At 46.0% G+C, this 27,849-nt stretch overlaps 1 protein-coding gene across 20 annotated transcripts in view; it reads left to right on the top strand.

Annotated features, from left to right (window-relative positions):
- Positions 1-27,849, top strand: part of MACF1 (microtubule actin crosslinking factor 1) — a 1,825,008-nt gene that overhangs the window by 552,912 nt on the left and 1,244,247 nt on the right. For 14 of the 20 annotated variants that reach the window (XM_069622429.1, XM_069622430.1, XM_069622432.1 and 11 more), the window contains 6 exons: positions 6,940-7,035; positions 7,323-7,448; positions 11,035-11,187; positions 11,604-11,687; positions 26,222-26,376; positions 27,085-27,211. In XM_069622429.1, coding sequence (XP_069478530.1) covers positions 6,940-7,035; positions 7,323-7,448; positions 11,035-11,187; positions 11,604-11,687; positions 26,222-26,376; positions 27,085-27,211 — 741 coding nt within the window. The remainder of the gene's footprint in view (positions 1-6,939; positions 7,036-7,322; positions 7,449-11,034; positions 11,188-11,603; positions 11,688-26,221; positions 26,377-27,084; positions 27,212-27,849) is intronic. The other 6 variants (XM_069622431.1, XM_069622433.1, XM_069622434.1 and 3 more) reach the window with 1 other exon arrangement.

The raw sequence follows: 27,849 nt of genomic DNA, 5'->3' as shown, positions 1-27,849 counted from the left end.
GGGGAAGGGGAGAAGTGCAAACGGGGATATGGGGGAATGGAACTTGGATTTGGGCTTCAAGTGAATCCACATGACGGGGGCAAGTACCTCAAGCGTGTCAGAGATGGAAAGATGAAGGTTGGAAAGGGCTGTATCAGGATGAGTCAGCCAAAGGTGCAGAAGTATGAAAGTAGTGGCTAAAGCCTCCACTGACACACGCTTCATGGGTGGAATGACAAAGAAGGTAGTTGGCAGTGCTGGAGTCGGCTTGGGCTGAACGGTAGAAAGAGAGAGGGATGAGAGGAGAAAGTGATCACTCTAGGAGAGAGCAGTGGTGAGAGGGTTGGAGAGTTTGAGGCCTGAGATCATCAGAACATCCAGGGTGTGCCCTGCAGAGTGAGTTGGGCCAGAGGGAAGACTAGAGAGAGAGTGGGAGTTGCAGAGATTGCGAAAGAGTCATGCAGAAGGACAAGAAGCATCCAAGTGGATGTTAAGGTCTCAGAGGAGGAGAATTTGAGAGGTAGAGGTGAAGACGTAGGAGGAGAGATCCGGCCACTCAGAAAGGAAGGAGGCTACCTGGCCTGGTGGCCAGTAGACAATGGCCACAGTGAGAGAAAGGCCAGCACAGAGAGAGAGCCTACAGACCAGGCATTCAAAGGACGAGTAGTCCTGCATAGGAATGATAGAAGCAGGGATCCACTCCGGGAAGATCAAGCTATATACCCCCACCGGGAAGGTTGCTCTGGGCGCGGAGAGGATCTTGTAGCCATCAGGAAGGAGAGTGTCAAAGCTTGTGATAGAGCTGTCCGTGAACCACGTCTCGGTCAGACCGAGAACATCCAGATCAAGTTCTTCCAGGAGACTGTAGATGTCGGAGGAGTGAGAATGGCAATGTGGAGCAGGTTGCCCCCTTGGAAGGACTTCCGTGGAGAGGTACATGTCAGAGGTACACACTGTGGAAATGTTGAAAGCGCCCTAGTATAGGCAGAGGAGAAAGGAGGAGAGGGCAAGGTAGCCAGAGAGGAGGATGTGGGAGCCAGAGAGGTGGCATAGAAAGGAGGCAACAGAGGGCCGGGGAAGAATCGGAGGCAGTCATTGAAATGACAGAGGATGGAGGAGGCAGAGGAGCCAGAGTGTGGAAAGAAGGGCAGCAGGAGAAGAAAGGAAGTTGGTAAGGCGCAGGAAGCATCTATCAAAAAGGAGAAGGTTGGCCTGAGGGCCTTGGACCAAGACGGTGCCATTTAGGTTAACATTAACGATGGTCTTGGAGGAGTGTAAGGGGGCCTCCCATTGGGTTCCACTATTAATGGGTGAAGAGGAAAAAGGAGACAGAATAGAGACCATATGGGGGGTCCATGGGCATGGAGAGGGAATGACAAAGGGGATGTCGGCAAGGGGCTGTCTGGAGGAAGCACTAGTGTAAGTATCACCGATAGGGAGGCCTGGGTTGGAGACCAGGATATCCCTTTTGAACTTCTTCCTACCAGACTCAGTGAGAAGGATAGGATAGTCAATAGAAAAACAGTTAGAGAAGATAGGAGAGACAGAGAGCACCATAGATGGTGTGGAGGGCAGAGTGGGGGTGGGGAGGGAGAGGAGGTGTGGAGGTGGGTTAGCTAGGGGGCAGGCAGCGGGGACGACAGTAGGATGGGTGACACAAAAGGAGGATGGGCACACAGCAGACAGAACAATGAGCGAAACTCAAATGCAATATATAGACAAGTCAGTTGCCACCAACCTAGAAGTAAAGAATGGACACAACAGGGATGCCGGCAATACAATGAAAGCAGACAACCAAGGAGAAATAAAAACACCAAAAACCGTGAATCGACCAGAGAACCTAGAAGAAAGGAATGAACAGCAAGGGTGCAGGCAATACAATGTAAGCAAACAACCAGGAGAAACAAACGTCAGAAACAGAACAATCAACCCAGGAACCTAGAAGAAAGAAAGGTAGGTTTCAAGGACGCCAGCGACCCTCCCAGGTGAACGTCAGAGTTGGGGAGGCGAGGCCAATCCTGTGGTACTAACCTTGACTCGTAAACTGGAAGAGAAGAGAGTAAAGACAAGAAAGAAACTCACACTGCCAGTGAGTTGGCAAGCGACATGAAAGACTGATGTGTGTTAAGGAAAGGTTGAAGTTGCAACTTTATATCGCACAATTGAAGGCCGCACGCGTGTGGATGAGACACAGAGAAAGGCCGACCAGCGAATGAACCTTGAAGTAGCGATAGCTGTGAAAAGGGGAGAGTAAAAGGTGAACATTGAACTTTGGTGCATAATACAGTGAACTACCCAGATCAGGAAGCACTGGGGCTGTTAGGGAAGATTGTATGCAGTACCCTGTGGGAGACTGCACCAGCCTTGTCCTCCTGGCAATAGTTAACACAACCTTTGGTATAAGCATGTACTACACAAATTGGTCGAGTGACTGAGCAGCCAGGCTTATTTCAAGAGCGGTCACTGTGAGCTGGAGGGTTGTAACAAAGTTTCACAGTGACAAGTATCCAAATAACACTTACACTCAAGGTTTCTTGATTAAACAATTATTTATTAATTTAACAGTCAGTTTGAATAAGCCTTCTTTAGAAGGGAGCAAATATGTAACACTTAAATATACTACAACAATACACACTCTCAGTTTCAATAAATCAGTAGATTCCCATCTGGGATGGCACACACACTCCCTACACCTTGAGGTGACTTCAATCTAGGACACTGTGGACATTGGTATATCACTGGTACATGTAGAGCAATACTGAGTTTGGTGTCAAAAGGAAAAGGTTAGATGACGAAACAATGGTTAGCAAGTTTCTCAAACAGGTAAGCACTTTTGAACCCCCAATGCAATGTAGATTAACCCTTTCCCAGCTATACAAGTAAAGAATGTATTACTTTTTGGAGGAACAGATCAAACACATAGTCAGAGGTTAGAAGAGTATTCAGGGAGCCAGGACAGCCAATATCAATTAAGCAAAGTCTAGGGGAGCTGAGGCACTTCTTGGAGGTACGTAATGTCATAGAGAGTTTTGCAGAACATGAAATCACTGTTGACCCACAAGCTGGGAGGCTTGTGAAAGGCAGAGCTGCAAGCAACTCTACAAAAGGCAGTAAATGCAAGTCTCACCTGGGAGCACGCAAACTACACAGCAAGAGGTAAGTACCCCTTAGTTCACAGTACATTAGGTCTGAAGAAATTGGTTCCAGATGGCTTCTGTTCCTGTTGTAGTATGGCAGATCCTGTTGTTCCTTGGCCTCAGTCGTGGGGACAAGAGGGAGGACGTCTGGGGACTCCTGGACTACGGTTTGAAGGTTGGCGGCAGCCATGGGCAAACTTCAGATCAGTGGCACTTCGCAGTTTCAGCTTCTCGCAAATAGCACCACAGCAGTTTCTGGACACCTTGTGGACTTTGCATGTTTCTGGGGCCCAGCACTCTGTTGAGGTGGCTCAGGCTTGGTCAGTCCTGCTTCAAGGGAGTCCAGAGGATCTTTGTGGAGCTCAGGTACGGCTTAAAGACAATGCACTCGATTCTGGTGTTCCCCTCCCTGGCACTCGGTTCCTGCAGCAGCAATGGAAGTACAGCCAGCTTTGAGAGGATGTCCAGATGAGTTCGTCTTGTTCGATTGGTCCCACCAACCCAAGGGGAGAAGTCGTCCTTTGCAGGGCTTCTCTAGTTGAGGCGAATTCAGAGCTTCAGCACTGCAGCAGGGCTTAACCGGGCAAACCAACGGTCCAGGAGTTGCAGCAAGCGTCTTTTCCAAGTTCTTTTTTGGATTCCTTCGTCCAGTGGTCGACTCTGCCTTCTGTCTAAAAGACCTCGCCTTTTATGCAGGTTTCTCCCATTCATTTGCAGTCTAGCTGTCACTCACACAGCAGGGTGGCTGTCCTCCAAGGACAGCCAGCTGGCCAATCACCTCTGGGTGCATTCCTGTAACCAAGGAGACTAAGCACTGGGAGTTTTGGGCACCTCCCTCACTTCTTGCCCTGCCAGACACGCTGGACCCAGAGGCGGGCTTCAGCAGTGAACCCCATCAAAGACAAAATGAACAAAGGGACTAAATCTGGTTTGGCGCGCAGAGTAAATCTCAAGAAGGACCTTTCCAACAAGAAATGGCGATAAAAGAAGACCGGGCCATTTTTACAAAATGGGCACCCATGGGTGCTTTACTGCAGCTGTAATTGCAGCCTGCGGTAAAAACACACAATGGTAGGAAAAAGTAAACCACTGCCACCAGCCATTAATTGTAGAAAGGGTAACATAAAAATGTTACATGAGAAAGTAGACAAAGGGGCTACTAAATAACCCCTCCAACACCCTCTGGTAAGATAGTGTGTGCTGGGACTACAAAGTTAGAAAAGGTAAGTAAAGTAATTTTCACTTTACTGCTCTTGGAAACAGTAGTTTATTCAAGAGAAGGTATTTAAACCTTTGGGAAATCTAAGACTTCCCTGTGCCCCTGCACTGAAGGTGCTGTGTGTCACAGTGTAAAAAGAGGATGCCTATGGAGTTTGTCAGACTCCAAAACCAAAAGAGAAACACAGGGTTGAAATCAAAGAGAGTGGCAAAAAGGTCTCACTGTTTCCAGGATATAAATGAGCCCTAAAGGCCAGCAAAAGAGCTGGGGGTCTCTAAGGTAGAAGGGAATTAGCAAATTTCTGAGAATTCTCTTGTCCACCTGGCATGGTCCTGCCCCGAAAAAGGAGCGTTCTGGACAGCGGTCCTAGGGAAAATATCAGCAATAATCGGAGTGCAACTGGATCCCGACCCAACACTGACCATATTGGGCTTAACCAACCAATTACCAGAGTATACCAGAAAACTGGCAAACCTACTCCTTGTCCTGGCACGCAGACAAATAGCTTGCAACTGGGGCAGAGGACCGCCACCAAAACTGAAGCAGTGGCTACAGGATGTCACCTATTGTCAAGATGTCGAAACAAACTACATACAAACTCTGTCCCTCCACGCACATCCCCCAGACACCTGGGGCCTCTACATAGCATACCTGTTAGATGCAGACGACGACATGATCTCACAGTCTCCACCACCAATACAAAACCGACACGAACAACCGGAAACCTCAACAGCAGCCACGAGTGCCAAATAACGACGACAATTGAACTAATAAGAAACAGTGCTAAATATCAAGTGGGGGACTGAATCGTGGGGGGTGGGGGGGGTCAGGGGTCACGTTGACCGGTGCACGGTCTTGTAATGTTATATTATATCATTGTTGAAAAACCAATATTGAAAGTTACAACAAAAAAAAAATTCTGAGAATTCTCCCTAACAGGTGCAAATAACATTGGAGTGTGAGTTGAAAGTCAAAGTGGTACTGCAGAGGTCTGTAGAAAACACCACACACATTCAAAAGTCTTCGACATCAGGAAACGGTCCGAGCCCGACCGATGTAGACCAAAGGTGTAATAAGTTAGGGGAAGGGAACCCCTAAAGGAGGTGAAAGAAGCTTGGGGAAGGGAATCCCTACAAGTGCTGTGATTGTGAGGTCTGAGCCCGACTGAGGGGGACTGACGTGAACTTTTTGGGGAGCTGACTCAGCCACGTTTATTCTTTATATTTGAACACTGACTTTCCTTGGCATACATAGTCTCCTTTTCACACTTTTTGTACAAGGGCCAGGCATTAGATTTTTGTTAGTATAGTACATTTTGATTTGACAAACTCCACTAGGACTGTTTTATTTATTATTTGACGGTCAAGACTACTCCCATTGTAGCTATAGAATGAGGATTGAGTGCAAGGGCTTGTAATTTGAGAAGGTGTATTGGAAGAAGGGAAAATAATTACAAAAAGAATTTGAGAAACTTGACGGAACACATGTTTATGTAAATGGTATACTGGAACCTGTAGTTCTTTCCTACGGCTCCCCTTGGGGTTCCTTGATACCCTCCTGGCCTCTCTGCTCCTTCAATCAGGTGGGAATCCAAGGTCTAGGTCTAGTTGAGTTTCTCATTGGTACGAAGTTCTTGCGCAAGGTGTTGTGATGAACCTCGCCCAGTGCCCGCTAGCAGTCCTTCAGGGAAAGATTCCACCTCCTGGCCACCTCTCGGGGATTGTGGTAATCACCATGTGACCTTCAGGGACTTCCTTGTGAAGTGGCGCACAGCCAGGCTCTTTGTACTGCACTATCCCCAGGTCTCATGTCTGTTTCACTGTAGCCGTGGATGGCTTCTCCGTTTCATTCTAGACCAGCTTTCCCGTTACAATTGAGAAGTCATAACTTTTTATAACTGATTCAAAATGTAGGGATTTTGTTCCCTCCAGAAAATAAACTAGAGCTACCCAAAAACACTTCTTACATTTTTTTTCTTGGAAATAAGAAATTCCAACTTGTTGATAGTTAGAAAACATGTTTATTACCTTTCAAAACTTTCAAAAGATTGGCGTATTTTATTTTCCTCACGTAAAATGTTGTACAAGAAGTATTTCACAAAATCGTATACTTCATTTCCTTACAAGTTAAGGTATTTACTTTCATAAACAAGTTATACAACTGTGGTGTAGCTTTCTCACAACTGATCAAAAATAAGAATGTTTGTTCTTAACAAACTAAGCGAGCAGTTCTAAGTTTTGATCATCGTGGTTGGTGGATTTGAAGGATAGCGCTACATCCCCTGTCTGGGTCATGGTAATGGCGGGTCATTTGTCTGGCACAATAGCTATGTATCTTATATCTGGCCGAGGATCGTGTGGATCACAGACAGTTGGGCCTAGTAACGTTGGACTCTAGCACTTGTTTGATCTCGCCAGCTCTTGGATGGATCTTCCTCTGTGGCCTAGCCATGGTGTTTCCCTGTCTCTCTAGCCTGCAGCAATGACTCTGTTTAACTGCCATAGGCAAACACAGATGCTGTCTTCTTCAGCAGTGGTTTGAACTGCAGTACATGCTCAGTTTCTTTTCTTTTTTTTTCTTTTTGTATTTTTTATTTTTTTTTAGGCATACAGCGCTGCCGTGCAGTCCCAGTGGCAGTGGATTAAACAGTTGTGCCTATGTGTGGACCAGCACTTATCTGAGAACACAGCCTACTTCCAGGTAATGTGAAACATGGCTACCCCTCCCTGTTTTCCTTTTCTAAAGTTCCTATCCCCCACTCCTCATCCCACTCTTCTAGCCTTCAGCTCCTCATGGTTCTGCTCCCCCGTTGTCCATTTCTCGTCCCTATTTACACTACTTCATTACATTCCCCTCTTCTCTTCATTCACTGGTGTTCCCTTCTCATCCTCAAGCTTCCTCCTGTTCTTCCGTTTTCCTTTTATCCTAGCCCTACTCCTCTCCTGAACCTGTTCCTAAGTTATTTAATTTCTCTTTTGCTCCCATAGTTCTTCAGTGACATGCGTGAGTCTGAGACATACCTTCGGAACCTGCAGGACTCCATCAAAAGAAAGTACTCTTGTGAGCGCAACACAAGCATGTCTCGACTGGAGGACCTTCTCCAGGACTCCATGGTATGGCACTGGCAGATCCTTTAGCAGGGGTGTTGCTAGGTTTGGAAAAGACCCGGGGCTACGCTAATGTCGGAACTGTTGGGACTGGGGGCTAGCTAAACTTTTGGTTGTAGCTCCTGAGATTCTATCTGGGGCTACAATCAAAAGACCAGGGGCTATAAGTGCCCCTTTACCCCCGCCTCCCTAGCAACGCCTCTGTCCTGTAGCAAGGCTCCAGGCACTCATGCTCCTCCACCAAGCCTTTCCTTTGCTTAGAAAGTGGCCTGTCGCTGCATGATCTGTGCCTGACGAATGTCCCAGGGAAATTGTTTGTCTAGTATCTCTGCCATTGCAAAGGGGGCTTGGGATAGCATGGGGGGTTTCTCTGGCTTTGTCAGTGGCTTTGTACAAATGAGGGGGCTCTCTTTCTCTGCCACTGACCATGTGATTACATTGGGGGGGGTTTGCTAGTTCTGTCGTTATCTATGTGATAAGGATGGAGGGTTTGCTGTTTTCTTTGTTATAAAGATGGGGATGTCAATTCTCTGTATGTTTACAGGGTTCTCCTTCTTTGCTGCTGTTCTGTGAATAGGATGGGCGTTCACTTTAGCTGTTTGCATGATAAAGATGGGGAGGTCTCTTTCTCTGTGTTTAAGATGGGGGAGTTTTCGGTCACTGGTCCTGTGTTGGGGTTGGTAATTATCTTTCTATGTTGCCGACTCTGTGATAAGGATGGGATTTCACTGCTTTGGGATTAGGATGGGGGTGCTCATTCATAGCCATTAGCTCTGTGGCTAGAAGTTGAGTTTTCTTCTTAGGTCACCAGTTTGGATTAGTATGCCCAATCCCATTCCCGCTCACTGGCTATGTAATACGGATGATTTTGCTAGAATTCTATGCTTAGGACGAGGCTGCAGGCTCTGTGACAAGGTTGCGGGTGGAGGTGGTCCTGTTCTCTGTCCCTGGAGCTCTCATTGGAATAAGTGGGACTTCTCTGTTGATTGCTTAGCAATTTGGATGTGGTTCTTTTCTCTGTTGCCTGCTTGGTGATTAGGATGGGGGTTCTCCATGCTTGCTTGGTGATTAGGATGGGGTTTCTCCATGCTTGCTTGGTGATTAGGATGGGGGTTCTCCATGCTTGCTTGGTGATTAGGATGGGGGTTCTCCATGCTTGCTTGGTGATTAGGATTGGGGTTCTCCATGCTTGCTTGGTGATTAGGATGGGGGTTCTCCATGCTTGCTTGGTGATTAGGATGGGGGTTCTCCATGCTTGCTTGGTGATTAGGATGGGGTTCCCTGTTAATGGCTTTCTGGTTAAGATGGGTGTTCTGTCGCTGGCTTTGTGATTAGGGTGGGGATTATTCTCTTTCTCCTTTTTTGGCTTTGTGTTTTGGGAGGGTCCCTTTCTCTCTCAATGCCTCTTTGATTAGGATGGGGTTCCCTGTCACAGGCTCTGGTTAGGCCGGGGGAGGGGGATTCTCTATTACTGTGAGTAGGTAGAGAATTTTCCATCCTCTCGCTGCCACTGTAATTAGTTCTGCGATTAGGATTGGGAGTTCTCTTTCTACGTTGCCAACTCTGTCCCAGTGATTAGGATGGGTGTTCTCTTACTCTGTTGCAGGATGTGATTAGGATGAGGATTCTCTTCTCTGGCTTTATGATTAGGATGGAAGTTGCTTTGGGTGGTCTCATTCACTGATGCAGGCTCTACGATTAAGATGAGGATTCTCTTTATCTGGCTCTATGATGAGGATGGGCTTTCTCTGTCGCAGACTCTGTAATAAGGATTGAGGTGTCTTTTGCTGGCTCTGCAAGTAGGAACTGAGTTAACATTTTTCAGTTCCTGGCTCTGTGATTAGGATGGGGGTTCTTTGTCGCTGGTTCTGTGAGTAGACAGTGGGCTTCACTTTCTCTGTCACTAACACTTTGATTAGGATAGGGGGTCTCTATCGATGACTGTGTGATTAGGATCGGATGGCTCTGATAAGGGAGGGGTTGGTTTCTCTGGCTCTGTGAATAGGATAGGGGTGTTCTCTGTCACTGATTCTGTGATTAGGATGGGGGTTCTCTGTCACATGCTCAGGAGCATAGGGGGTGTGCTCGCTTGCTCAGTGATTAGGATTGTTCCCTTGTCTGTTGCTGGTTCTTTGATTAGGATGGGGATCCCCTGTCGTGACTCTGTGATTAGGATGGGGGTTCTCTGTCACATGCTCAGGAGCATAGGGGGTGTGCTCGCTTGCTCAGTGATTAGGATTGTTCCCTTGTCTGTTGCTGGTTCTGTGATTAGGATGGGGATCCCCTGTCGTGACTCTGTGATTAGGATGGGGGTTCTCTGTCACATGCTCAGGAGCATAGGGGGTGTGCTCGCTTGCTCAGTGATTAGGAAGGGTGTTTCCCTTGTCTGTTGCTGGTTCTGTGATTAGGATGGGGATCCCCTGTCGTTACTCTGTGATTAGGATGGGGGTTCTCTGTCACATGCTCAGGAGCATAGGGGGTGTGCTCGCTTGCTCAGTGATTAGGATTGTTCCCTTGTCTGTTGCTGGTTCTGTGATTAGGATTTTTATTTATTACATTTGGTTACACGCCCAAACCCTTGGGTATCACGGTGTAGTTTGCATATATCTTTGTTATCATGTCGGGGTTACATACAAAATGTTTTCGGATGGACATGCGTTTAGTAGACACATTGGCGTGTACAGCTTGGATATCATTGTTCTTTGCAGTGAGTAGTCTAAGTTACTGAGAGGGTGACCCAGTCTGCTGAGGAACTAACTGGTGACAAGTTATTAGAATTTGTTGACTAGCCAGGTTTGGAGTAGCTTTTTGAACTTGGGTAAGAAGACTTCGTTGGACAGGTGGGGGGGGGGGGATTCCAGATGCGGGGGGCTGCAATATGGAAGCGTGGGATGAGTAGCTGGGTGTTGGCACTGCATCTGAGTGTTCTGGGTGAGGCTTTGTGTGTGATGCAGCTATTAAGATAAATGTGGGTGGCCTTGAATAGGCATTTGTGGGTAGTGGTGAGTGTTTTGTGGAGGATTCTTGCGTGCACTGGGAGCCAGTGTGCATCTCTTCTGTGTTGTGTGATGTGTTCCCTTCTTTTAATGCCCAGTGCTGCTCTGAGGGCTTTGTTTGGTAGGAGTTGGAGTTTGGTTAGGTTGTTTTTGAGGTACCTAGCAGTAGGATGTTGCAGTAATCTATTTTAGTTAGGATGAGGGCTCTAGCAAGGGTAAGGCAGTTGCCTGTAGTGAGGAGGGGCGTACCTAGGGTAATGAGTTTGCCGGTGTGGGCGCCTTCCCTTGATTTGCGCTGATTTATTCAGGGTGAACTCCTGTACTGTGGGGGTGGATTTGCGTGTCAAGGGTAGAATTCCACTTCTGAGAGGAGCATTACTTGCTCTGTAAATGACTTCATGACCACCGATTCATTGTGCTTTGAATTGTGGTTGGAGTGGAGCTTTGCTCGCTTGTGTTTGGGGTACAGTTTTTCGTTCCTCTTTGGGGTGGGACGTTACTTACCCTGGAGTTAAGGGTGGCCACATTTTGAATTCTGCAAGTTGCCTTATAGGGCTAATTTGGCATACCCTGTTATGTTGTATTTTCATTACCAGGATGAGAAGGAGCAGTTAATTCAGTCCAAGAGCTCTGTCGCTAGCCTTGTGGGAAGATCAAAGTCCATTGTCCAGCTGAAACCAAGGAATTCGGACCATGTGCTAAACAGCACTCTGCCTATCAAAGCCATCTGCGACTACCGCCAGATAGAGGTAAGCTCACCACATGCTCTGTTGAAGCTCCCACGTGCGGTGCATTAAACTCTGTAAGGGGAAGGGGAAGTTTGCCACTGCTGAGCAATTATGGTGAAGGATTAGGGCCATAAGCATCCTCTAGTGCTTTATATCAAACATCACAAGCATTGGCGCACAACACAAAGGGCCTGTGGCTTTTAGCCAAATCCAAAGCATCATTAGAAAAGGAACAATAAACTATTACCTGATTTCTTAGTCAGTTAAGCTTTTTGCACCTTCAAAGGGGTGTGCACTTCTGACCACGTTGTTCTTTTCTCCACTCCTGTGTTTCCCTCGCTTCCTCCCTGCTCCAACCTCTCCTCCACATTCTCACCTCAACCTATAACTTCACCCATGTCGCACTCCGGCCCAATCACTCTCCTCCACCGTTCCAGCCAATTCTGCAAAGAGATCCGGCCAGAAGTCTAGGCACAGGTGTCTCCTTGTGCCGCAGCAACATGGATCGGAAGCCTAAAAAGGTTGGTTCTGGGCGTTGTAGTGGAGAGTGCACAAGGGAGAGGGGGATGCTTCCCACTGAGCCATCAGGTGGCGATGCCTGATAGCGTGAAACGTTAGCACTGTCTGTGTTGAGTTGAGGAATATATGTATACGATAACAATTTCCCAGACCTAAAGGCTTGCATCTGGGCTACTTTGCATACCCACGTGGCACTGACCTGGAGGGCAACTGAGTGGCACTGTGGCATGTGACCTCGCTCAAATGGCTTATTCTACTTCCATGTTTCATGTGGAAGGGTTTCTTCAAGTCTTTTTAAACTCCCCATACCTTTGCAGATGTTTTGAGGGAAAGTTAAGATCAGTAAACCAGGTGTACCCCTGGACCAATTACTGAGGGTCGGCTATGGCTCAGGGTTCACCTTGGGCTGGTGGACAATGCAAGTTCCACTGTGATGATTTTTACATCTGCTGTGTACCACACCCACAGTGGTGGAGAAAAGGACTTGTTCCTCTAGCTGGGCTTTGATGGACTTAATCTGGCCAACTTTGTTGGCTGCTTTGGCAGTACTTCCAGATCTCTGCACGTCACTCCTATTCCAGATCTCTGCACATCACTCCTATTCCAGATCTCTGCACGTCACTCCTATTCCAGATCTCTGCACGTCACTCCTATTCCAGATCTCTGCACACCACTCCTATTCCAGATCTCTGCACGTCACTCCTATTCCAGATCTCTGCACGTCACTCCTATTCCAGATCTCTGCACGTCACTCCTATTCCAGATCTCTGCACGTCACTCCTATTCCAGATCTCTGCACGTCACTCCTATTCAACTTTGCTCTAGGCACTGATTACTCGCCACACAACAGAAGTCTGTAGATTTTCTAAACCACTGCCACCAGCTATTCAAGTCAGTTAGTGTAACAGAATGTTACATGAGAAGTGGGATAAAGGAGTTACTATGTAACCCCCCAGCACTCCACATAGAATGGTGTGTGCTGGACTTAGAAAAGAAAAGGCAAGTATGACGGGAGTAATCTTACTATTCTTGGGAACAGTACTTCACCCAGGAAAATGTATTTAAGCATTAAGAGAAGTCCAAGGGATTTACTCAGTGGCACTGCACAAAAAGTGCAGTGTGTAACTATACAAAAGCAGATGCCTATGGAGTTTACCACACTCAAACCTTAAAAAACCTAAACTCTTAGTCATAACAAACACACGAGAGAGTAGGAAAAAGTCCCACTCACTCAGGAGTAAAAGTTGAAAAGCCATGAGTCCAGAAAAAGAGCTGGGGTCTCTAAAGTGAAAAGGAACTGGCACAGAAATGAGAATTCTCCCTAACAGTGCGAGCTGTCGGCAGGGTGAGATCGGGGTCAGTTGCAGGAAAAAGCCAGAGTTCTTGTGGAAGACTGTTCAAACAAGTAAGTAGTTCACTTTAAAGTTAGTTGGGGTCCAGGGAGTGCTGAGAAGACACCCTAGGAGGATTCCAGCAGTGGGTCTGGGGGAACTGGATGAGAGGCCTCCCAATCACAGGAAACGCCCCAAAAGCTACACAGGAATCACACAGGCTTAGGATAAGACAGAACTTTGGAAAGGAATCTGCAGCAGGGATCAACGGAAAAGGCTCCAGGCAAGAGTGTCTTTGTGGCTGGATGCGGCTCATGCAAGATCCGGCACTCTGGTGAGGGGACTTTGTGGACTTGATGCACGTCTCTGGAGTTCCAGCAGGATGCCACCAAAGTTTCAGCTCGATTCGAAATTCAGAAGACAGTGCACTGCACAATGCTTAGAGGTCCCAGGTTATTGGGCTATTGCAGCCCCACAAGGTCGCATCATGACGTGGGATGGCCCAAAATGCAGGTCTCCTTGAATCTAGTGGATCTTACCAGGCTCTGGGCCGTGTTGGTCCTTTTCGGGGTCCCCAATGTCGCTTGGAAGGAAGGGCTGCAGCAGGCTCCGGTTACACAGCAGGCTCTCCGGTCGCTGGAAACCGTCCGTCTCAGCTGCGTTTTCTTCATCTTTGGATTTGGTTTGAGTGGTCGACTTGTCAGCAGCTTCCAGGTTCGGAGTTTTTATCAGGCACTACGACACAACCTCTGCATTCTCTCCCCACATTTTACAGCAATGGGTGGTCCGGCTGTCCAATGAGGACAGCCAGCTCCCCACTGGGAGTTGTTTTCTTTCAGGCAAGGTGGACGACAAAGCGCTGCAGAGTTGTGGACTCCTCCCACACTTCCTGCCTTTCCAAACACTCTGGAGCCTGGGTGGGGAATGCACAGGATTCCCACCGAAGACAAAACATCCACTGAGGTGGTTTCCACCTAGAATGGCAGGGGAAGACCTCAGGAACAGCCAGCACACAAGAAATGGCGAACAAAGGAGCCCTACATTTTTGAAAAATGGGGAACCTTCCATGCGTTACTGAGGCTGAAATCACAGCCTGCGAGCAATAAAGACTAAAAGTCATGAAGATAAAACTACTGCCACTAGCCTTTCATGTGAACTTGCAACTGTAAAAAAATGTTACCAGGTAAGTAAGAAAGGGGATATATTGTATCCCCTCAGCACTTCACATAAGGGTGGGTGTGCTGGCTCACTATATAAAATGAAAAGGGAGGATGACGATCTCGCTTTACTACTTGGGAGTACGCTTTACTAACTGGAGTTCACCTAAGTACATGAAAGAGAAATTAACAGGGAAGCCCAAAGGGGCAACCCAGCCTAAGCCCCAAAGTTGTAGGAAACTATAACTTCAACCATACACTATGGAGAGACATAAACAGGCCACACATAAGACTACGTGAGAGGGAAAAAAAGATTCCCCCTCACCTAGGGACAAGGTGAAATAGTTACCTAGTCAAAGCAAAAAGTTCTGGGATTGACACAGGTCAGGAAGATTTATCATTGATATGAAAATCTTACAGAAAAGTGCTGCAGCATGGTGGACTGCTTTTAGTGGAGCCAAGTGAGCAGCTGGATGCCTTGTTACGAGAGCATTTACCCCATCGATGTGTGAGACCACAATGGCCTGCACTATGGTCTGGAGGTGGGATGAAGGGTTTGATTATTTTGAAAATTAGAGATTCTAAGCCAGGCTATTTGGGCCTTCTTGGCTGTGTGCTTCTGGCAGGACAGATTGCTGTTGATGGTGAAGCCTAAGGATTTTGCTGAGTCAGAGTGGTGGATAAATACGTCTGGGCGCATATCTTTGAGCCATTGTTGGACAAGTTATTTTTTAGCGCGTGGACCGATGAGGACGAATTTAGTCTTGGATGGGTTTACTTTGAGGTATACAACTTTCACACAAAAAAAGGGTCCCATTAAGGAACACATTCAAAAATGTAATTCTGTAAAGCCACACTCCTACTAGAACACGTGGCTACCATAAACTGTATTTTAATAAATCTATTGAAAGGCAGACAATTGAATATAAAATAAATTATTTATTCCGTTAAGCCCATGGGTTTGAAGTAGGCAGTCAACATCCAGGACAGGATGATGGCTAGGTAATCGCAGAGCCGAAGGATGTCCTGTGTCCTATTTATTCTCATGCACAACTGAGTATCGTGTACGTATTGCTGGATGGCTATATTGGGATCTTTGAGGAGAGTGCCCAGAGGCTCCATGTAAAGGTTAAAAGGGATTGGCGAGTGTCAGGCAGAATCCTATGCAGTCCCCTTAGGGAGCACTACAGAAGATTAGGACTACAGGTATATGCAATAAATCCCCTTTGGTATCGGTCTGTACCACAAGGATTTAGTTGGTAGCTGTGGCTGAGCAGTCAGACTTATCTCAAGAGGGAGATGAGCAGTATTCAGGGTTTACACAATAGGACTAAAGCACTGTGGGACAAGAAAACACTGACCAAAGCTTTGTATCAAAAAGAATATATATATTTATTTTTCACATTCTTAAATCAACATACAAGTCACTATCATTAAAGCAAGTTAAAACAGTCAGTACAAGTATACACAACTCCCTATTTAAATTGTAGACCAGTTTGAGCAAGAGTGAAAACTGAGCAAAATGGCACAGTGTAAACCAAGCAGAAATGGCACTCTTAACAATTTCCTCAGAGGGAGGGAAAGGACAAGCTTTACAGGGTTAGACTCCTAAACACACCAGCAACACTTCCCAATAGGATTGTGAACAAGTTAGGCAAGGTGGCACTTTAGCATAAGCAATACTTGGGTGAAAACCGAGCAAAATGGCACTTCAACAATATATAAAGGGGAAGGAAAGGTGGTTATAAGAGTTCAGGTGCACCAACACATTTCTTGATGAAAAGCAATCTAGAGAAGGCAGTTGTAACAGAATTAGCCAGAGTCAATAGGCTTGTGCCAGAGTCAGTGGTACGAGGCAAAGTGCCCAGGGTCAAACGGTTCTAGTAGCTGCAGTCAAGTCTTTCTTTAACGGTTGAAAAGGAGGGTGCAGAAGGTAAAAAGACAATGTTAGACGATAGGGGCGGCCAGCCCAGAAGGTAAGTAAAGGATTTAAAACACCTTTAGCAGTACCCAACAAAACGGGAGGCCTGGCAGAACAATGTACCTTAAAAGTGGAAAAGGCTCCGGCGGTGGCAGTAGTTCCTGCAGTTCGGGAGATCCAGCAGAGGAAGAGAGGCTCGCGTCGAGGAGGAAGGTTCGAGTCACTGCACTGCCTAGGGAAGAAGCCGGCCGCAGTGATGCCAAAACAGAATAAAAGGTATGCTCCTTTAAATCGAGGTCATGGTGGATGGGTGCCTGGCTATCTGGTCTCCTAGTCCTTGGCACTGGTGATTCGACCAAGGCAGGTCCTGGAAGGCGATTGGCGAACTGGTTGGCCCCACCAGCTCAAGGGAAGAAGGCTCTTGCAGGTGAAGATCTTCTCTTGTCGTTGGAGAAAAGTGGAGAGGATCTGCAGCAGGGCTTCGCCAGTGTCTCAGTCGTTGCAGATGTCTTCAGCTTCTCTCTTCGGATTTCTCAGGTCCAGTGGCAACGTCTTGTCCTCCAGTCCTCAGATCCCTGCTTTTATGCAGAAAACCCCCCATTCACACAGCTAGCTGTCACTCACACAGTGGGGTGGTTATCCTGGCGGGATAACCCCCCAACCTATCAGGGCAGAGTGTGACTTGGGTTGCTTCGACAACCCTGTCCAGGGTGCCTACTCCCCCTCCCACACATCCTGTCTACCCCAGAGTCACTGGCGCCTGAAGGAGGGCTTCTGTCCAGAAGTCCGCCAAAAGGACAAACAAAGGGGCCTGACCTGGGTTTGGATTACAGAGCGAGACACGAGAAAGAAATATTATCAAAGATCTGGCAAAAAAAAATCCACCAGAGTAAAGTTAATAAAAAGATAAACCGGCGGTATGTTAAAGGCTATCATAAAAAGTGGTAGCCTCGAACAATGGGAAAATCCCATAGGGAAATATTTGCGGTCGAATATTAGGGTAGTAACCACTGCCACCAGCCAGAAACTTTGGAGAGAGGGACTGGACAGTCCCCTCTCGAAAATGAACACCAGGGAACAACTATTAACCCTTGCCAGCACCTCCATAGGAAGATGGTGGGCACTGATTTTGTTCATAACTATTGTCTAGCAAAGTCAATGGTAACTTTGCATGCCCTGGGAGACAGTAGTCAGTCCCAGGGTATGGAGTCTGTTTGGGGGGGTCACTGTGACACCCCTGTGTTACTGCACTGAGGGTGCTGTGTAACACCCATGAATAAGATGATACCTATGGGGGTGAGAAAAACCCCATAGACCATAAGCACAAAAATAGCCTCAAACACACATCAAAATATGCCTAAGAGTGGGAAAAAGAGTCTCACTCTTAGCAGGAGAAATAAATAAACCCTTCAAATCCAGCAAAGCTGCTGGGGGGCTCTATAGGTAAGGGAAAGTAGCCTTTAAAGAGAATTCTCCCCAACAGCGAGAACATGGAGCCTTGGGGGACTCAGCAGGAGACCTGGAGTCGGTTAGAATGCTATGAGTTAATCTGGACAGCCTGGTGTCTGCCGGAGAGGTAGGAGGTAAACCAATTCAGGACGGTGCCAGAGAATCCTATCCTCTGTGTTAGAATGGATTTTTAAACTCTGCTCTGGTGAACAGATGTTTAGGCGGCCACACTTATTAGTGAAACAGGGAACACTTCTGGGAAAATAGCCAGACCAATTCACAGTAATTTGGAGAGCAGGCAAGGCTAAATCACAGGAGGAGTGGGGGTGATCTGAGGTCTTTGATGAGCACACACAGACACCAAGAATTACCCTCAGACAGTATACGAAAATATACAATTTTAGGCCCAAGAAGAAACACAAGTGAATAATGAAAAGTACCGTAAAAACACCACTCAAACAACACACTTTCTAAAATATATACAGTCACTTCGGTCAATGTAGTAAAGTGCGGAATTCCACCAAAACCGGTAAGGTAAAATGGCAGGCAAACTAGATAACATTGACAATCTTCAGAGATGGATAACGCTAACTTTATTAGTCCAGCCCTACGATGAATGGAGCCATGTGCTGAATGTTAGATGCGCCCATAAAAGGGCTCGGCCGTGCATAAAGTCACAAAGTACAATATCTAAGGAGCTGTCCAAGTTAGACAGCGGATTCGGAAGTGTGGAAGACAAGGTTCCAAGAGTCGGGGGAGGATATGCTGCGATGAACAAAGCTATTCCCAACTTTCGGAAAAGGGGGCAACCCAAGTCAAGGAGAGGACCACATGGGATCCTTTGTGCGTAAAAATACAATGGATGAACCAGGGACCACCGCTAAGTGATTTCAGTATTCACCGCCCCTACGTGGCAGGTCTAGAGTGGGTCATCAGAGGTACCATTTCCCACCCTTGATTCAGCTTCAAAGTGCACAGGCGCTGTGGGTGCATATGCAGGTCTGGTTTACACCAGAAGCTGTACCTCTAGTCTCGGTTGCAGGACAAAGAAAACACTGATGCAGCTTGTCTCAGGGCACTTAAAGAAATGCAGGAAAGTTGCTTTCAGCGACCGTCACTGTCACACAGTAATGCAGGGGCATCCAACTCTCGCTGTTGGACTCGCACTTTCCTCTCATGGCCCAAATCAGCTGGGATGACATAATTTGGCAAGAAGGTGCTTTGTAGTGCAAACTAGGATTCCCCAAACATTTGAGGCAAAACTCAAAAGGACCGCGTTCCTCCATGGCTGCCAAGGTTGGAGCTGGACAGTCCACTGGATGGCCCAGGGACACTTCCGAACAGGCTCTACCGGGACAACAGCGGGCTCCGGGTGCCAACCTTCTTCTGTGTGGTTCCGGTTAGTCCTTCAGCCTGCTCGGCTCTTCTGGATACTTGGCTCCGTCTACAGGTCGATTTGGACCTGTTGCTGATATGCAGGTCTACATTCAGGACCCCTCCTCATATCTACAATTCCATTGAGTGCTCACACCCAACCTGCCAATGAGGTGCTCTGCCCCATTCATGCACGCCAGCAGTGGTGAAATCGGGGATCACTGCGGCTCTCATGCCCTGGTGCACACCATACATCCTGGACCAGTAGTGTGGATTGGGACCAGACAGTCCCAGCCCACTTTCTAGGTACCTACACACATGACCTGCAGTAGCCCGAGAAAGCTGCGGCTTTCACAGGCAACTGCATTCCCAATTAAGGAATCCCCGGTCACAAAGACCAGGGGGAAGGCCAACGGACAAAATGGCCAAAGGAATTGACAAAAGACCTTGTGGCACGGCCACTAGCCACAGTCATGATCCATACGCTGTAAGCGTGGTATGGCTTGGTTGAAAGTTATAAAAAAACATGAAAAAGCTTATGCTGCCACCAGTCCACCCCTAGGCACGGGTAGTATCGCTCAGTGGCAACAGGATCATCATGGAAGAAAGATGATGCAAAACAACACAGGTTTGAATACCGAGTCCGCGCTTACAAACCTCTTCGGTATCAAGCACGTTATAAATAACCAATTATAATTATCCAGTTACCAAAAAATCCTTAGTGGATGACTAGGGCACAAAATCGCAAGGACCCCATTGCACGGTACAGTAATGTACTTTGCGCAGTGAAATACAGTTGCCAAAAGTGGCAACAAAATCGAAAGAAGAGAAACAAAGTTTCTCAGTACTGACAGCCCGAGGACATGTCAGTTTCCCCATAAGGATGAGTGAATGCCCAGTGGAGTGCAGCTGAAGGCTGTGATCCATTGGTAAAAGTCAGGTAAGGAGGCTGCAACAAAAGCAAAAGTTTGGGGAGGTCCACAAATGTAAGGGTAAATTAGCAGTAAGCGAAATGTGCCCTAACAGTCAGCAAGGAGGGAGAGAAGGATGCAGTGTTGAATGCAGTCCCAACGTCAAGGAGCACGAGGAGCCATGAATCGCCCTTATCCATGATTTGGAGAGCATCATCCACCACCATGGATGGTGGCGGTCTCGATGCTACACTTTGGGCTGCATGCTGACTGTCATTTAGGAGGTGGAGGAGTTGGATTCTGATTGCTGTAGGCCCTGCTGCCAATATATCGTCCACTCAATTTCTTCTAATAACTATCCGATACTCCACCAAAGTATTTTTCATACCATCAGCAATGGCAGGGACCAGGCAGGATTGATACATTTGCTGAGTGACTTTTATCATTTTTATGGTATTTATTGAGCGTGGACCTGGCTTCGAGAAGCAACACGGCCCTTTACAGAGGTAACAACGGAACAGATATACCGCGGGGGTAGGATACAGAAGGGGACAGAGGAAGGGTACAGTTATACCGGGTGGCGGGGAGGAGAGGTGCGGGTGGCATATAACAAGTCAGCTGGTGTGAGGGGTGACGTGATTGCCTCGCTGTTGAGGAGAAGAGACTCCTTGAGGGGAAAATATATAATAAATTGAAAAAAGAAAATGAATGGGAGATTTGATTGAATTCCAGCCGTACAAACATTTCGATCGAGTCTCCCATTCGGTGCCATTACAGTGAACAAGTGGAGCGGGAGTTGCAGGGATGCGCCCCACACCCTTGTTCACTGTAATGGCTTGGGGGTGTCCCTGGCCTCCTGTGAAAAAAGAGGACTCTGCAGAGCCAGTTCGCAATCACAGGAAGTGAAGGGAACAGGTGTTGTAGGGTACAGCGAGTCGGCACACAGCGAAGTGTGCCGCCGAAGAGTAAGTAAGGGGGTGGGCGGGAGCAGGTTATCTGAAATGACTGCGGGATGAAAAACCGAAAGTTATTTTAGAAGAGGTGGTCTCGAGTTCTTTTGTGAATTGTAGGAGTGTGGGGGGGGGCAAGTCTGATGCCGACGGGGAGGAGGTCCCCTTTCAGGCTGTAACCACCATCATTATTGGTAAAATGTTGAATAATAGCTAACTTTGTGCTTTCTTACTGCATCTATCCCATAATATGTTTGTTATTAGATATGTGGAATATCACACCCAGAAAAACATATGCTTCCACTAGTTATAAGGTAAAATTCCGATGGGGCCAATAACTACAGTGACTGTTTTTTTCCCAGCCGAAATACATGAAGTTGGTCTTGCTCATGTTTATACATAATGCATGTGGATCATAGTAAGCCAATATCACATTCAACGAGTGCTTAAATCCTAGAGGCATATCAGCTAGAATAATAATGCTGTTGGCATAGCCCATCCATCTGATCGAAAGTGTTACCGATTTTTAGTGGAAAGTTGTTCACCACCTTCTTTTATTTTTAATGCTCCATAGGTCCTTGGGTAAACAGGCGCTAATAACAAGTATACACAAAAGAAAAGGAGATATTGAAAGAAAAACAAACACACAATGACACCAGGGAGTAAAATCTAAAGAGGCACATAAAATAAGATCAGAAAGGTAATAAAAACAACAAAATACAACACGGCATATAAAAACTATGCAAAAAAGGTGGGTTTCAATTTTTTCTTAAAACCATCAAGGGAGGTCTCAAACCGTAACGGTTCAGGCAAGGTAGTCCACAATTTAGGGGCAAGAAAGTCAAAGAGCATTTACCAGTTCGCTCAAGATTGACCTGTGACATAAATAGCAAATTGCTGTTGTTCAATCTGAGCACCTGCCTGTTCTGATACAAATGTTGTCTTTGTTTCAGGTAAGCAGGAGACTTGCCAAAAAGTCATTTATGAACAATAGATAGTAACCTAAATTGTGTGAGCTCCTTAACAGGTAGCCAGTGTAAACATGGCCTGTCAACAGTAACAGGATCCCTCCTCTTAAGGCCTGCTATTACCCTAACAGCTTGATTCTAGGTCATTTGTAGGTTGGGGAGATCACGCTGTAGTATAGCTACATTGCCATGTAGGCCATAAGGCTACCACAGTAATCTATTCTTGCCCCAATTATGGCTCTAGCCAGTGTAGCACAATTTACGGCAGAAATGAGTGGACAGATCTTACTCAAAAGTTGAAGTTAATAAGCAGAAGAGACCACTTAGTTGACGGTATCATTCATAGATGAAAGCAAGTCAAGATAGTCTCCCAGATTCTTGACTTTGGAAGAAACCTCAATCTCACAACTGGCAATATTAAATGTTTTATAAGCAGCCGATTAACTGCTTAGTCGAGGTTAAGTCTAGGTTAGGCCTATCACCAATATACCGATTGAACAAAAGAGGGGCGAGCAGACCACCATGTTTGAGTACACGACTGGTTTCAATTTTCTGTGTCACAGTAGCCACGCTATCTAACTTTGCTGCTACCTTAGTATCACTATATAACTGGACTCCTACTTATATTAAGAAGGTCCCCTCGGAATCCCCCGTTTTTTGAGTTTACTCTATCAAATGCCGCCGATTAGTCGATGAAGGCTAGATCTTGCTTGTCTAGTTAAGATTTTTGATGGTAGACCATTTTGTATTGTACTTAGTCTCTTTCCAAAACTAGACTGAAAGATATTTAATACATTATTTTGCTCAGCCCATGTTCTAAACTTTAAGAAGGATATTTATAAAGAGCTTCGCCTGAGCGTCCAGCAGAGCAAGCGGTCGAGAGTTTGCAGGATCTGTTGTATCATTTTATCAATAAACCAGGAAAAATATTGATTCTTTCCAAGAAACCAGGATCTTATTTATTCTAACATTTTATGTGAAGTATAAATGCAAGATTTTTGGCCAGGGGTGTGATTTTATTTTCTTCTCCATAATCACATTTGGCAGACCTTCTGGACCTGGGGCACTCAAGTTGTTGAAATGTCTTCTATAATTGAGGTTACCTCCTCGTCATACCAACCCATGTCATATTTCATTTTATTACTTTCTCAATCACATTCCTCTTTGCTCGTTATAAGAAAGTTATTTTTAAAATATATGTACTACCTCTTTTTGTCTATCCCATTGGCTAAGGCTCCCGCTATTTGTTTATTTATTTATTTATTTATTTATTTATTTATTTATTTATTGCATTTGTTACTCGCCCAAACCCTTAGGTACCACGGCGATGTTACAGACAGCTTAGTTAAAACATTTCTTGGAAATTGCCAGTCGGGCGCAGTGCATGTGAATACAAAATAATCATACATGAAAACTTTAAATGCAGGGCTTAAATACAGTGATATTTCCTGAAGCATGGAAGAGGCTTTTAGTCTTGGTTAAATAGTTTGGTTTGTGCCTTATTAACTAACTTTCGGAACTTTCTATTATCATTGGTGGCTAATGTGCATATCATTAATTGCCACTTTGCTTTTTAGTGAATGTCTATGAATTGTAATCCACTTATTGTATTTACTTTTTACTCACTTTATCACTTTCAACTTCTCTTCCATAGAGAGGAAGGAGTATTTTTGTAGTGTTTGTATATTTCATCTTAATCCACGTTTACGGTGTGCTATTATGGCATCAGACAAAGTATTTGTAGCATTGTTATCAACACCTAGCTCACGTTTTCCACCAATAACGCTAAAGGTCTGCGTCAAACTACCAATCCATACAGAGATTTCCACCACCCTTTTTCCACCCAGTTCATCCATTATTTTCTCATATTGGTGAGAAATGTGGTGGTTAATATTTCTAAATTTTCACTCAGTCCAACACATTCATTTACAATGGAAATTTATACTCAGAGGCACAGTTTTATCTTTCCTAATGGTTGGAACCTCACCCCTTATAGTGGCATGATCACTCAATGGAGTATGCTCAATCTTCAAAATACGTGGCTCTGTCAAGATCCTTCCAGCTCATAAAAAGATAATCTAGGGTAGAATGTTTCCCCATTGCCCATGTGTAAGTGCCAGAATGTCACCACTGAGCATACAGAGTGAATTATTCACCATAAACCTCAGCCATCTTGGTCCTTGTCTATTCTTCTTAAAATAATTGTCAGCAATAGGTATTAAACCAGATGCAGTGCAGATACCAGTACTTAAACCTTCCTGTTCAGAGCATTGTAATACTCCCCACAATAATTACAGAATCCCGCATTTATAATCTCTATTAATAATAACATCAACAGCCAACAGATGTGGTGTTGTCTCTCTAAACGCATTTTTTTTTTGCTTCAAAATGACATGGTATTCCCATTAGTAGATCACCATCTGGGCGCCCCTGGGTCCCATTGATAGCCACACGAGAAAAATAGTGTATCCATCATTATTGAATTTTTCTGTGAGCCAGTATTCCTGTAGTAAAAAGATGCCACAATCCAACAGCGTTCGAATTCTAGCTCTATTATTAACAAAATCCTTTACTATTTCTTTAATGTGAGGGTCCTTGTCCCACGCCCCCCAATACCTCACAATCGACTCCCACGCTCTCTCACATCCACACTAATCCCTGTAAACCCATCCACATATATATTTATGTATTTTTTTACTCATATATTTTTGAGGTTTGCTCTTTTTATTTTCTCTTCTGTGTCTTACCCGAGGACCTGCTCCGTCTTCTCCGAGGCTCTGCCCCGACATCCCCGCGGCCCAGCTAGATCATAGTTGAGCACCAGCAACATCTTAGTCGAAGCCCAGCCACCTTTATGACAAAGAAATATGCTTCATGTGGTCTCCACTGTTTTCTTCTTGATTGACCTCTATGGGGTATGTAGGAGCTAAGGTGTATGAGAACCCTATGACCCTTTTTACAATGGCTGGCTCAAACCTTACCTAGTGCTCATGTAAGACAGCGGAGGGACAAGAAGGCCAGCATCCAGGAGGAGCATCATTTGAAGAGCCAAACAAACGAGATTCTGCGAAGCCCGCAGAGTTCAGTTGCTCTACAGCGCACACATGTGGTGTGGCTGGTAACTGAGAACGACCGCCAGACACGTCATCCTGGCCAGCAACGTGCTACCAGGACCCACAGACGAGTACCAGACCATCCCGTGCAGCCATGAGAACTGAGTAACTCAGAAGGCCAAGAGTAAAGGCCTGAGGAGAAGCCGCCTAAAGAGCCCTGCGCAGAGTGAGTGGGAGAGGAGGGTCAACGCCGGCCGATGCAGAGCCCAGTTGACTAATTGCGTAAGCGGCTCTGTGGTGAGTGGAGGACCGGGCCGAGTACACACCACTTCCAGGGAGCACTGCTCATCAGAAGCAGGTATGGAGAACGGGAGACGAGAAACCCTGTAGCAGGGTAAGAACCCTGGAGTGGGGAAGAGATCAAGAAGCCCCAAAGTGGGGGGGGAACAGAGCAGTTGGAGTGGGAAGCAAGAGAGAGTGAGACCCCGGAGTGGGAAATAAAGGAAGGAGAGAAAGAGAAAGAAAAGCGCCCCGGAACGGGGAGAGAACAGACCACTCCCAGAGTGGGAAGGGAGAGCGGGAGAAATCCTAGAGTAGGGAAATAATGGAAGAACACCGGCAGGGCACTCCAGCACTACACAAACTATATCAGCGGGAACTGTGAACATAGGCAAGGGCTGATGATGGAGGCAAAAGGAGTGAGGATCAGAAGCCATCACACATCCCTTTCATTTGGCTAGATCCCAACTGTGTATTGGTTGTATTTGCGTTTTCCTTTTTAGAGCTAGGGAAAGAAGCTAGGTAAGAATAGGGTTCTGGGCCATGGACTTTATTTATGTAGGACATCCTGACAAGCACTTTTTTACTTGTCCCTTTGTTTAGAGTAGGGCTTAGAATCTTAGGCGTACGGAAAGGTAAGGCCTTTTACGTTGAAGAAAAAATAAAAGAATTCAGAGAACATGCCTCCTTGTCCGTTTCCTGATTCTGACCTACCACAATGTCTTTTAATAAGTCACATGTCTATGTATCTAGTAGATGCCTATTAGTAAATCAGGTGGCTACGTTTCTAGTAGACTCCTGCTAGTAATTCACAATGCACTAAATTAACTAGATTGGCGTTAATGTCTCAGGTGGGTTTGTATTTATTAGGTCCTGGTTAGTCACCTTTGTGGCACCCTGGGCTACTATGCTGTTAGTCATTTCAGCATTCAATAATACTCTCAAAGCATCTGGTTTAAGAAGACCAAGAAGCTCATTTTCTGAAACATTGAGCCTTGTGAACTCAGTGTTTGTCGAGTTCCTAAACAGCCCAACCATCATGAGGTGATATTAATGGTTGCTTATTTTTCCTCAGAAAACCCTGTGTTCATGGATTTCGTTAACAGTACGGCACTTCTGAAATTACTGCTTTTTTCTTTTTAGATCACCATCAGCAAGAATGAGGAGTGTGTCTTGGAAGACAACTCCCACAGGACCAAGTGGAAGGTCATCAGCCCCACAGGCAACGAGGCAATGGTTCCTTCAGCTTGTTTCCTGGTCCCTCCACCGAACAACGAGGCTATTGAGCTTGCTAACAGGTAACTGTCCAGCTGAGAGCTCTGTTCTCCACACTGACTGTTCCCAGTGGACCGCAACACTCCAGGGACTCTGTCCTTTTGGCTGGTCATGCCTCACGCTTACTGGACTCTCTCCCTTCTTTTCTGCCTGCCTGCCTCCTGCTTCTATCCCCAGACTTGCACACCTGTCTTCCATTATTTTTCCCATCTCGCCTGTGATGGCTCGAGTGTTCAATTCCCGAACACAATGATTACTTCTAACTCTCGAGGCTCACATTTCTGGTTTCCCCATTTTCGTGCCTTGTGTTGGAACCTTCATTATTGTGAATGTTGCTATTCTTCTTAGATGTTTGTCTCTTTGTGTATCTGTATGGAGCACAGATACACAAGTAGCAGCTTTCCTGTTATGGGTCAGTCATGACGCATGGTGCCACACCCCTTGTTCTGTATTTTTTCACCTCTTGTGTTTGGTTTTGTGATGGTCACTATATCTCCTCTTTAATTTTTTTGTTTCGCTTTTGGTTCCGTCCGTGGTCTTTTGTGATGTGCAACTGGCCCCTAACTCTCCTGTTGACTTTTTACTTTTTATATATTTTGGTGATGTTTCCAGCTAACCTATCTGTTACCACGCTTTCTTCCTCTGACATGTTTGTTTTTCAGTGTTCTTTTTCAGGTTGTTGCCCTGTTTCATATCACACATTTGCCCTCACACTTTGCGTCTGTTCTTAGGGTCGAGCAGCTTTACCAGAAGGTCATGTCTCTCTGGCACCAGCTGCATGTCAACACGAAGAGCCTCATTTCCTGGAACTACATGAGGAAGGACATTGACGTAGTTCAGGGCTGGACTGCCGAGAAGGTATGGAGCTCCAAGTTTGCAAATCAACTGCTTAAATAACATCAAACTGTGAGTGGAAAAGGCAGCTGGGGCAACAAAGATGTTCCATCTTTTTAAAGAGATTAGGGTCTTTACTGTCTAAGATCATGGTAGAGGGTCTCAAACTGCTGTGACGAGTCACTAGGTGTCGTCACTTTTCCCTAGGAGGCAGATGTTTCCCATGAGGCTAAAGAGGTATGGCTACTACCCAATTTTCCCCCTAGGGGTGGTTGAGTGTGCCCTGAGGAGTCAGCAATGAGAGGCAGACACAATCTGTACATGTTTTCTAACAACGACGTTCATTAAATGAAAAGAGGTCGAGGAAATACCTTTCTAGCTCTGTTCTAAAGAGGACTTTCCCTACCTAGAAAGCAAAACTAAGGATCTGTCTGTGTCAGAAAGTCTGTAACTAATAATCTGTGCTTGTGTCCAGCACTTCTTATCCTGTCCCTCACATTATAAATAAAATAGCAAACAGTGAAAGGAAATATCTTTGTCTCGAGGGTGGCAAAAGTGCTCAAAAAACAAAAAGTAATAACTCCCAACAAAAATGTTCTTCAAGGTAAAAGGCCCTTGGACCCAGAGGATGTTTCCCTTTCCCTAGATTCTTTAAATAGGAT

Source organism: Ambystoma mexicanum, chromosome 11 (assembly GCF_040938575.1).
Source record: "Ambystoma mexicanum isolate Mex_15411 chromosome 11, UKY_AmexF1_1, whole genome shotgun sequence".
Taxonomy (NCBI): Eukaryota; Metazoa; Chordata; class Amphibia; order Caudata; family Ambystomatidae; genus Ambystoma; species Ambystoma mexicanum.
The sequence above is the reverse complement of the archived record's forward strand: the minus strand, read 5'-3'. Positions and strand labels throughout refer to the sequence as shown.